A 12,629-nucleotide genomic window follows, 5' to 3' on the forward strand; every position below is an offset into this window, starting at 1 on the left:
TGCTCTGATGGCTTCAAGTTAAAATGGAGAACATGGTCTCTTCCTGATTGTTATTCAAGCATATGTGCCGCATGCAGACAAGCTTTGTTTCTGCTAACAACGTCGTGCACTCACTCACCCCACAGGGCCATGCTTTCTCCCAAATAACCCAATCTTCTCCGCCCCGCATCCGCACACCTGGGGTTCTTTTCCTGCTTTGCTCTGATCAGGTCGCACAGGCGTTTGTTGTGCGTTTCAGCTAGGTTGGAATTGTAATTTTGGTCACACATGCAGTCAGTCAGTGTGAGATGATTTTCATTGTCAGCATAGGCTTTTGTTAAGTGGTTTTGTCAGTGTGTTTTGTGAGCGTGTGATCCTTTTTCCAAGTCTACCCCTCTGTTTTCTTTACCCTGTCCGCTGAATCCACATGAAAATGATACATTTATGAAAACATTGAAAGATATATCTGTGTTGTTCATATTGCCCAGACAAGCCATTCATTATTTTCTCACATGCCTTTTTGACCAGTCAGTCAGTTTTTTATGTAACCTACCATTTGTCCACTCCCTTAGTGGTCCTTTTACACTATTTTACCTTTCACCCTACTGGAAATGTGTTTGTCATAATATTAACACAGTGAACTCCCGTTTATTGTGGCGACTACGTTCCAAAACCACTCACAATAGGTGAATATCGCCGATATAGAGAGCGCATAAAAAGAAGCTTGACATTTGTTATACCCTCCCACAAGTTTTTAAACCAGGGGTGTCAAACTCCTATTAGCTCAAGGGCCAAATATATTACCAAGTGGGTCGGACCGATAAAATGATGGTATATAATTTAAAAACAATTGGAGTCAGTTATACATAGGTTTTCGCTATTTGCAGGTCAGCCCGCCTCTAAATAACACGTATGGAAATGAAATGCGGATGAGTTCCGGGCATGTGTGTCGTATTCAGCATGTTTACGTTTGTGTACAAGTTGCATTGCTCATCTGAAGATTGCTTGTGAAATTACAAATTTGTATTTTTTCATTTTGGCTTTCTGATTAATTGGTCCGACATTACTAATTTTTTTACTTTATAAGCTCATCTCGCGGGCCGAATTAAACCCCTTTGCGAGCCTGATCTGACCCACGGGCCGTATGTTTGACACCCCTACTTCATTTTTTTTTTTTTTTTTTTTTTTTTTTTTTTTTTTTTTTTTTTTTTTTTTTTCTTTTCTAAGAGCTCAGTATTGTTCATTCGGAAATGTCATCATCATTGCTCTTTTTTTTTTTTTTTATTTTTTTTTATTTTTTTTATTTTTTTTTTTATTAAATATATATATATATATATATATACACATATATACATACATATATACATATATACATACATACATACATACTTTTTTTTTTTTTTTTTGTGTGTGTGGGTGAGTATGTGTGTGTGCGTGCGTGCGTGCGTGTGTTTGTTAGCTCACCAGAAAACCTATTAGAAAAAAAAATCTTATACCGTTCACCTAAATCGAACACCAGGAGACCCGAGGGGACCGAAGAAAACCAAGGAAGGTGAAATCCAGCACCGACCAGACACCCCCCACCAGAACTCCTCCCCAGCCCAAGAAACATCCAGACCCCAACAAATCCAAAAAACATAAAGTCAGGGAGGCCTCAAGAGACCAACGGAGAGACCGAGAAAAGGAAGGAAGGACAGACGAAGCCGCGTGAGATCCGAGACACCAGCCTCCACCGATTCAATAACCTGAGGAGGAAACAGATTGTGTCTGAGTTTCGGTAGATGCTGGTGTGGTGGATCTGGCATGCATGAAAATCTCCACCAAAGAGGGGAGCCGTCGACCCCCGCCGGAACAGAGCAAGCGCAACACCTCAGGGCCCCCCAGGCCGCGGCAGCGCCAAAGGACGACCCCCGGGCCCCACCAGGGCCACCGGCCGGAGAGCAAACCCAGGAGCAGGAGCGCCCCCCGCCCCAACACGGCCCGCGCCCCCGGCCCAACGCAGCAGGACGGGGCACTGCAGGCCCACCAGGCACCCCACCGGCCCCCAACCCCCGCCCCCCCACCACCCCCCGCCCCCCACCCACCCCCCGCCACCCACCCCAACCCAGCCCCAGCCGCCCCCATGCCCCCAATCCCCCAGACACCCCCCACCCCCAGCACCCCCCCACCCCGCAACCCCCACCACCGCCCCCCCCCCCCAACAAAGCCGCCCCCCCCTCCCGACCCCACCCCGACCAACCGGCAGCCCCCCAACCCCCGACCCCCAGCCCCCGGGGACCACCCGCACCCAGGCACCGGCGCCGAAGAGGGGCCGGACAGCGGAGCGGAGAGGGCAGCCGCGCCCACCCCACCCCCCGCCGTGTGGAAGGACGGAACACCGGGGGCAGAAGGGGGAGATGGGGGCACCGGAGGGCGGCCGACACCCCCGAACCCCAGGCCCAGCGGGGGAAGGCCCCGGTCGTCACCCCAGCGTTCTTTGTGAAAATTAACCCCTGTTACTGAGTCCGCCAGCTCGCGGACTGGCGAACTCTACCCCTAAACCGTGAATGTGACCCCACCCAGTGTATATACAAGTGTGTGTGTGTGGTGCATTAAAATTAGGAGCAGGTGAACCGGAGCCGATGGAAATGATATTCCCACCCCTACTTCAAGTGCATTTACATTTATAAAGACACACTAAAAAGTATGTTTTTTTAAGTATTCCTTAATGCCTGTTCTCAAATAAGATGCAAAGCTGTTTCACATTCCCAGTTCAAGTAAAACTGACACCTAAGTGAGAATTAAACATTCTATGTTTGCTGTAAACACCAAAAGTTGAGCCACACCATATCATTTCTTTACTGAAGTTCCTCTAGCTTAATGCTCACACAAAATGTGAAACTCTATAGATGGGCTAATAGGAATGAGCATATATGTTACACCTTCAAACTACTGCTACAACCAGAATACAACATTTCTCACGGGCATGTTTTCTCTCCGCTCTGCTATGTGGGAACAAGAAATATTAAAGCATCAGAATGTGGTGCTGTATTACGCCTTAGGGGGTCCTCCTCTTCATTCTCGTAATTACACTGCCCTTCCAGTAGACGTGGTTCCTGACCTGTTGTGTAAGAGCATGATACGACACTCAAGTCACGCTCTGAATTCGGACTTGTATGTACACTGTATAAACCAATAACAAACAAATCAGCAGTTTTAACAGGCGTGAACCGCACAATAGCAGGGGTTCATTGTAACGTATTATGGGCATCTGTGAGAATTGGCAAAAACAATGTTGTTGTAAACATTTTAGAAGGTACTGTAAGTGCAACACACATACAGGCCTGTACTGAAATGTTGGGCCTCCACTAGCTTTGTTGGAATGATTTTTGTACAAACCCCAATTCTAATTAAGTTGGGATGTTGTGTAAAACGTAAAGAAAAGTGGAATACGATTTGCAAATCCTTTTCAACCATTATTCAACTGTATATACAGCAAAGAAAATATATTTAATACTCAAGCAGCTAAATGTGTTTGTTTTTTTGTTTTTTGGGGGGGGGGGGGTTATATCATTTGGAATTTGATACCTGCAACACCAAAAAAAAAAAGAAGCTAATACTGGGGCATGTTTACCAATGTGTTACAGTACTTTTCCTTAGGGCTGGGCAATAAATGGAATAAATTTGATACATCATCATTTTAGAGGTGTTCCGGGCATGTCCCACTGGGGGCGACCCAGGACACGCTGGAGAGACTATGTCTCTCGGCTAGTGGCCTGGGAACGCCTTGGGATCCCGTCGGAGGAGCTGGTTGAAGTGGCTGGCGAGAGGGAAGTCTGGGCTTCCCTGCTAAAACTGCTGCCCCGCAACCCGACCCCGGATAAGCGGTAGATGATGGATGGACGGACATTGTCATTTTAAAAATCGAATCGTTGAAAATTAGCTAAATCGTGAAGTCGAATTTTGTCTTCTGGATTATTTAAAGCTGATATTCTGTTACATTCAAATGTTTTTGTGAGTTGTAATTTTGCACATGTGGCTGAACGCTGGATGGGCGGTTTACAAGACATGTTTACAATAGCTACCAACTACTTATTGTGGCATTTAACTATGAATGTTAAATTTATGTTAAAGCAAATTTATCATTAGTGTACATTATTGTTGTCTGAACGTTTTTTGCACAGGAATAATTTTTAAATAAATGAAAACCTTCAATTAAATGTTTGTTGGGTTTATTAGATTAAAATCGATTAAAATCATAATCGGCGTAAATGACTGCAAAAATCGAGATTTTATTTTTTGGCCATATCGCCCAGCCCTACTTTTCCTTTTAAAAACCAAAGCTGGTCACTTCCATTAATCGTCAATTCCCTTTGATGACGATACCTACCTTTTGCCTTTATGGCGTAAAGCCTCGCAAAAATACAGTTGGGAGTGTCTGTACTCACCCCGATTGATGGATGTAAACCTGCTTCAGTGTATTTTTATGAGACTTTGCATCATTGTGCACTTGCCGAAAAGTGGGCATCATCATTGTTGAAAAGTGACGATTAACGGACATGCTCAGCTCTGTTAAAAACACTCATTTGAGAACTGAGGACACGAATTGTTGAAGCTTTGCACGTGGAATTTTTTGCCATTCTTGCGTGCTCAACAGTCCTGGGTCTCTCTTGTGGCACATATTTTTAATGGGAGAGTGGTCTGGACTGCTAGCACGCTAATCTAGTACTCGCAATCTTTTAGTACGAAGCCACACTGTTGTAATGTGTAGAACTTGGCTTGGCGTTGTCTTGCTGAAATAAGCAGGGACCCTGTAAAAGACGGTAGCACGTTGCTCCAAAACTTTTCAGCATTCATTTAATCACAAATTCTGGCAACATTTAACTTTGCCTTGATAACATTCCGGATGGTCCTATTCCTCTTTAACAACGTCAATAATTTCCAGAAATAATTAGAAATGTGGACTCGTCAGACCACAGCCCACTTAACATTAGTCTATCTCAGATGAGCTTGGGCCTAGAGAGGCCGGCCGGCGACATTTCTGGGTGTTTGTGGCTTTTGCTTTGCATGGTCAATTTTTAGCCTACATTTGTAGTGGCGATGACAATGATTTTCTGAAGTGTTCCTGAGCTCATGTGGCAATAACCTTTCCACAAGGATGGCAGTTTTGATGGAAGGTCTCAGGTATTCAATGTTGGTTTTCGGCTTTGGCGCTAACATGCCATAATTTCTCCAGATTGTCGTAATCTTTTAATTCTATGGACCGGAGATGATTTGCAAATCATTGTATTCAGTTTTATTTCCATTTTAATTCATTAGAATTAGGATTTGTATTTTGTGCTCTTTTAATTGTCTAAATTGAAAATACTGGAGACTTTTTGCATCCTTAAAAACGACAAATCTCATGGTGGCTTTTGACATTTCCACAGAACTGGACGTATAACAGAATATACTGTTTTATATAATTTACACCCCATAGCCCACTAGTCCCTCTTGTGGGAGTCCCTTTCAGTTTGTGCTGTACGTGTGTCTCCAGGGAGGCTATCCAGCTGCCGCCGCCGCTGCCGCTGCTGCTTATCGCTACACTCAGCCGGCGGCTGTAACCGGAGCAACCGCAGCAGCTGCCGCATACAGTGACAGGTGAGGACAAACACACAGCTCACTGTACTGCAGAGGCGCTTCAGATGGGGGCTGTTGGTTCCATTTAGACTAATTTGGAAATGTGCGAGGAGATCTAGCTGCCATACTTGCAGGAATTAAAAAAGCAACACATCATGCATTTGACTACTATTGCAACTCAATATTGTGTCATTTGGCCAATTGCCCGACTCTAAACTCATTATTTGAGTTTGCCCATAAAGTGTGTGTACAACAGTCAAACGTGTTCTACAAATAATATATTTTTCTGTCTTGTGTTTGTGCTTCTAGTTACGGCCGGGTTTACACGACAGATCCGTACCACGCTTTAACTCCTGCTGCTGCTGCTGCCTACGGAGTGGGAGCCATGGTGAGAGAACCCATGCTTACCCTACATCCATTTCTGTATTTATTAGAGAAACGTATAGAACGGGGGTTTTTTTTTTTTTTTTTGTGTACACTGTACACTGGGGTGTTATGGGCAATTCAATATAAACCAGTTCTGACAAAACATATGAGTGCAATTTTCAGTTCACCGAGGTATTCACTCGAGCAAGGCAAGAGCAAGGCAGCTTTATTTATGTAGCACATTTCATACAAGGCAACTCGTTGTGCTTCGCACAAGCAAAGACACAACACCTACAAGCATCAACAAACACTTAACAGCATTCAGAAGCAAAGCAGAAAAAAAGTCAGTAGCTTGCAAAAAGAACCAATATTGACAACATTGAAACACATTAGCTGAAAACTTTAAAAACATTTAAAATGTAAAATGAGGAAATAACAGTAAGTTTCTAAAATACCTAAAAGAAAATAAATATGTTAAGATGTTTCAAAGACTTTAATCAAAGGTGTGGGAGGAAAATCAAAAGTTTTTCATCTGGATTTAAAAGCATTTACACTCGGGGCTCATTCAATTTGTGTGCGGCAGAACAGCTAAATGCAACTTCACCATGTTTACTTTGAAATCTGGGCTCCACAAATTCACCTAAGTCTGCAGATCACAGAGCCCTGCTGGGTTTGTATGCAATCAACATTTCTTGAACATATTCAGGACCCAAACCATTCAGTGACTTATAGACCAGTAGCAGAATCTATTCTACAGCTGACTGGGAGTCAGTGTAAAGCATTAAGGACAGGAGTGATATGTTCTGATCGCTTTGTTTTGGTCAGAACCCAAGCTTCAGCTGTTAAATGCTTGTTTGAGAGAATCTTTTCTCTTGATCTGATTGGAGCATGCAGCCCCTCAGTCTGGAGATTTTGTACTTGGTCTTTGGTTTCTGACTCTAGAGGTTTTCTTTTCCTTTCTTTTCAATAGCCTATTGCCAAAAACTTTTTTTGTTTTTGTTTTAGCTGAAGGACATTTTGGGTAATTTGCTCTAGACAGTGACACAATACATATTTTAATTGAGCTGCTGTCATTTGGGGGCATGGATAAATACAGCTGTGTATATCTGCATAACCATGATAGCCTAATAACACTGGAGTTCTGGAGCATTTGACCCAAAGGTAACACTTACAGACTGAACAAATGTGGCCCAAGCACTGACCCTTGAGGCACCCCACATATCATGGCCATTCAATCAGATTCAAAACTTCCAATGGTCACAAAATAACTAGTAGAACTTCAATCGTTTTGGGGTTACTTGGAAAAATATACATGCATTTATGTTTTCAGAATATTACGTGGGAGCAACTGACTGATAGGAAGCAAGTATTGTAGCTGCACAAATAAATACCAACCGTAAACCACATTTTTGAAAAATTCGGATTATACAGTGTATGAGGTCAAACATTCAGTACATATATAAGTAACGTAAATTGTTCGGCGTTGTAAAACTAACATTACTTTTATGTTTTTTTTTTTTTAACTTGTAGCACAAGTGTAAAACGTTAACAACTGGTAAAACATGACAAAACGTGATGTTATTGTTTCGCAGTTTTGAATGTGAGGTCGATTGCTTGAAACTAAACCTTTGTTAATCTCATAATTCATCCTGACTTGTTGTTATACATTGGACCTTGACTTTGTGAGACACATTTTACTCACACAATTATCTGAGTTGTACAAGCTTATGGGTCAACAGGATAATGATGAACTTCAAGTGCAGTTATCTAAAAAAATGAGTGTGAGTCCACAGCAACTGTAATTTATAATAATAGCCCCAATGTGACTGTTGTCTCTCTTGTGTGTTTCAGGCCAGTTTATACAGGGCGGGGTACAGTCGGTTCGCTCCATACTAAAGCCACAAATTACACCCAAGGAATTTCTTGTCTCTCCAGAAGCCTTTTTTAAGCTCTTTGTTTGGCAGACGCACCCTTCCATCTTTTGCTGGTGGACTAGAGTGACACCCCCCTAGCCCCCCAATCCCTGTTTTTTTCCCTATTGGCAAGAGAGATGGTTGCCACATCATCAATTCTCCTTTCTGTCTGTCTGACAAGGATCTAATGAAAAAGCTCTTAGCACAATTTATGACCGCTAACTTTTTACAAACACTATTGGATCCGTTGGAAAGAGACTGCTCCTGCTTGATCCTCCACACCACACTACAGCATTTTCTCAAAATCCTCCATAAACCCACTCAAGTCTCTGTGCACCCACTCCCACAGTGTCCTTCAGTGATTGAACAGCATTGCTGGTAAAACAGACACAAAACACTACATTGAAGAAACGCGACGTCCTTCTGCCTTGGCACTGTGGCGCGTTCGACAAGCGCAACCAACACGGGAGCATCGGACTGACAGGAATCACGACGCCAAAACCGTGAGCAACATGGCTTTCAAATGCTCCATTTTTGGTGGAATCCCCAAAATGTCTCCATTCACCCCGGAGTACAATATATAAAAAAAAATAAAAAAGTACAAATGTTTTCTTCTGCGTTACCTCAATATTTTGTTTATCTCATATGATTTTTGCTGCCATATATTTAACATGCCTTTATTTCTGGTTCCACATCATTTCAAGAAGAAAATGAGCCAGTTGAAATCATTTCAGTGATGAAGCAACACTAAGAGGAGGAAGGCTGCTCTTGCGCAGCCCCCCAAACCCGCCCCCCTATAATGACTCCCTTTATTTCCTCATTGTCAGACTTTGTAGCTCCAGCAGTGATTGAACCAGCAGATGGGGGAAGAGAAACAGACCCCAAAGACCCGGAGAAAGCAAACATCTGCATTTTGGCCAATAACGTGAGTCGTCATGCTGCTGGTCGCATGAAGGAAGCAATTCCCCTTTTTGGCCATTTCTGGACACAACAAATAATTTTGGCAGGATATTTTTTTCGGTTTTCTCCCATCATCCTATCTGATTTTTGTAGGAGGCCTGGCCAAGTTTGTTCCATGTAATCCAACCTCCATATACTCGCACTATCTTATTGTTATTATTTGCCTTTTTTGGTTCCAAAGATTTTTGTTGTTGTTGAAGAAAGCACATTTTAGACTTGATATATTTCTCTTTTTTTGTGGTTGTTTGCCTGTACTTGACTATTATATATTTTTTTAATTTCTGGGTTGAAGATGTATTTTTTTCAAGGTTGAAACAGTCCAGTGTTGTCCGCAAGACACATTTCAGAAGTTTGCAGCACTTTTGGGAACCTGCAATTAATACAATTCATATTTGTTCACGTGCAGATAATTGACTTTTTTTCCCCCTCCCCTACATTCAAACTGTTTTGCTGCAAATCGAAAACTGGTAGAAGTTGGAGTCATGAGGGACATTTGGGAGATGATAGGATGTTTGGAATTGCCAATGCTAGAGGCAAAGGGATAGAACTGTGTTTCCACTTGGGAACATTGTGTGGATGGTAAACGGAGTAATATTGAGCTGAAGATGAATCCCATAGTTGGCAGGACACGTTTTTGTTTTTGTTTTTGTTTGTTTTCCGAAGTTGCTCAAGCAGCAGAACCCTGTGAGGACATTTTGTATGATTGTGATACTGTGTGCTGTAGTGAGTTTTTGATGCATTTTTTTTTCTCACAAGTATTACCACAAGTGTTGCTATGCATGCTTTGCTGCGAGAGGGCAGATGTCAGACAACTTTTTCCTTTGTGCATGAATTTCAAATCTTAGTGCTGGAGGATGATAAGGTGGAGGTGCGCAAGCGAGCTGTTTATTTTATAGCATTGAAGGAAGGACGTGGGAACCACTTTGGGATGTTCCCTGATAGAAAGTGAGGAAGGAAAGTAAGGGAAAAGAAAAGTATCCGAGCCCAAAGCTGATTTCAGTCCGCTTTAATAATCGGGCTGATCTCGGGCAAATGCCTCTGAGGTCGTCACGGCAATCATATCAGATATGTTGAAAGTTTAATTTGGGATGTCCACCGCCCCCGCAGTGCTGAGCCAGGTTCACCGTGGGGCACTTCAAAATGTTGCCTGTCAGTGAAAAAAGATGTTGAGTGCACAAAGTGTGTGCGTTTTCTTTGGAGGGGGTCTTATTTGAACAGTTGAGGGGGGGAAGAAAAACTTTACAGTTGGAACGACAGAAGCCAATTTTCCACACAGCCGGTCCTCAACTCTGACCCCTGAATCCTTGCACTGTGCTGGCATCCAAGTGGATGCTGGAACATTGTGAGCAAGGATGAAGGAAATGCGTGTGAATTGCATGTGGCCTCTTTTCTGTATCACATGCGACTTTTCAAGTGACTTTTCATTTCACTACGTATTATGTTTTATTTTTGCCATCCTTGTATCTGCCTTCTGTTTATTCTCCATTATTATTGAATGTACATAATAAACTGTTTGGTTTGTATGCTCTTTGTGGATTTGATTGATTGCTTCCTGCTTTTTTAGTACCCTTGGTAAGAACGCGTTTCATTTCATCTGGAGGTGATGACCACATGTTTGTCTTTACCTCGCTTGAGTGGCGTGAGGAGGGAGGCTATTTGGCATAATCCCCTACAGAAGAGAAAAGAAGGCTGTTTTCATTCACTGCCTTGTGAGATAAGAGGAATGCCGCAGTCTTCTGATTACACACGTGAAAGGCGTTTTTTTGCAGCAAGTTAGCTCATGTGACTCGGATGATAGATGGAGGCAACCATTGTGCACCATTAATGCTGCTGCTTGGCTTTTGCTCTGCACCAAATCGACTGCGCCAATCAGATCTTTCTCCATATCATCCTTTCTCATTTCTGTTTAGGGAGGGCGGGGGCCAATCTGGAAATCAACTTTAATTGTAAATGTGCTGCTAATGGCTGTAAATGGGTCGGATGTGGCGGCAAGGCTTGTATGCCTGCTAATTGCACTGATGCACAAGGGGACAATTGCCAATTTGATGGGAATTCTTGCTGACTGATTGGAAGACTGAATGCGTCTGATAGGAGGGCATTTGTGAAGTGATGAATTGACCTTTGCACATTGCAATGTCACCGAAGGATGGAGAAATGAAGCTGAGATCGTCATTCATCTTCCATCCATTTATTTTCGAATGCTTATCCTGTTCAGGGTCACTGGTGAAATGAAGCTGAATCAGGTTATATCCTGGACTGGTCACATGGCATGATGGCATATACAGAGACAACCATTCACATTCACACCTACTTTCCACAACCTAAATTTGAATTTTTATTAAATTAAATTATATTACTTTTAGTGCTGTCAAAGTTAAAGCGTTACCTGATTAATTAATCACAAAAAACATCGCATTAATCATGAATTAACGCAGATGAATTAATTTTGACCATATATTACCCTTTAGCGTGACAGCGGATGGCTACGTTTAAGGTAGCACAGGTTGTGTTTGAGCAATAAACATAATTAATTACATGCTTTAAAGGACCGCGACCCTTGTGAGGACAAGCGGTACAGAAAATGGATGGATGCTTTAAAGTAAAGCATTTCATAAATGTTTGCGTATCACATTTAGAATATTTGTGTCAAAATATTGGGGTCATTTTTTTTCCATTTTAAATTATGCAAGTAATTGATTAGAAAAAGAGGAGGATGAGCGTGTGCAGTGGATCAAAAGATGTTGACGACGTCCTCGTAACATTAAATGTCAAAAGAATGAACACATAACCGGTACGCTTCAAATTTGGCGGGGAGAAAATGTTGATTAAAAAAGCCTTTTTTATTAAGCGATTGATCGTGATTAATCAAAACGATCAAATGTGATTAATCCGATTTTTAAAAATGTGTTGTTTGACAGCTCTAATTAGTTTACCCCAAAAGTCTGTTTTCCCTAATTTGTCCAATCAGGTTGCAGGTGCAGTCTGTCGCCATGTCAACAATTTCAAATTCGCTTTGGTTTTCCGTCCTCGAATAATTATTTAGTCAAAGCGAGTCAAGTTTGACAAGCAGTGCACCTCTGTAGCGAACTGCATTAGCATTTCTGGTGAATATGATCTATATATTTATATCTATGTTGTGTTTTTGTCATGTGATTAGATAATGCTGATTCTGAATTGTTGAGTCTGGATGATGTACATGGCAGTTAGTTGTTGTAATTGTGATGTGATAGTGGTGGTGGTCTCCACTGAAGGGCCAGCCAGTGTTGTGGCACAACAAATCATCCGCGGTGCTGTTAGAAATTATCCATTTCACACAGGCTAATTTGTACAAACATTTTCTTTCATTACAAATATATATGGCAACGATGCATAAAGACAGTTATCGATACGCAGAAGCTATAATAAACTCATATCTACCTGTTCGATTTCGTACAACAGAATAAGGAACAACTTCCTGACCTGCATGTATATCAGTTTTCAGTTCAATTAGGCAAGCCCACATTTCATACAAAGTCAGACAAGATCATCATCAAGCATTTCTATCTGGTGGTGCGGTGAGATTTTCTCAAATGTAATCTGGGTAGAGGCAGCACAGTACATATGTTTTTGTCACAGCTTTCTGCGAATCTGTCATCAACAGTTGTTGGTGTGCAAACAATGCCCCCTGGTGGTTTTACTGCTGCATTACCATTTTGTTGCACGTGAGGCATGCTCTTGTCTGCTTGAGAAAGTAGTTGGCTATTTGTGCACCAACTTCTACTTTGGAATAGTTTTGTTTTTGTTTTTTAAAATAAACACCATTCAGGCTTAATA

The 12,629-nt window shown here is 42.1% G+C and overlaps 1 protein-coding gene across 7 annotated transcripts in view; it reads left to right on the forward strand.

The window, feature by feature from the left end:
• LOC147184264 (RNA binding protein fox-1 homolog 2-like) overlaps positions 1 to 10,339 on the forward strand; it is a 54,300-nt gene extending 43,961 nt beyond the window's left edge. For all 7 annotated transcript variants that reach the window (XR_015093987.1, XM_086067136.1, XM_086067158.1 and 4 more), the window contains 3 exons: positions 5,495 to 5,598; positions 5,887 to 5,965; positions 7,795 to 10,339. Coding sequence is in view for 6 of the 7 variants with exons in the window: in XM_086067136.1 (XP_085923262.1) it covers positions 5,495 to 5,598; positions 5,887 to 5,965; positions 7,795 to 7,839 (228 nt within the window). In the remaining variant the exon portion in view is untranslated. The remainder of the gene's footprint in view (positions 1 to 5,494; positions 5,599 to 5,886; positions 5,966 to 7,794) is intronic.
• Positions 10,340 to 12,629: the final 2,290 nt, after the last annotated feature.

This window comes from Leptonotus elevatus, chromosome 1 (assembly GCF_054856555.1).
Source record: "Leptonotus elevatus isolate MCC_2025b chromosome 1, RoL_Lele_1.0, whole genome shotgun sequence".
Classification (NCBI taxonomy): domain Eukaryota; kingdom Metazoa; phylum Chordata; class Actinopteri; order Syngnathiformes; family Syngnathidae; genus Leptonotus; species Leptonotus elevatus.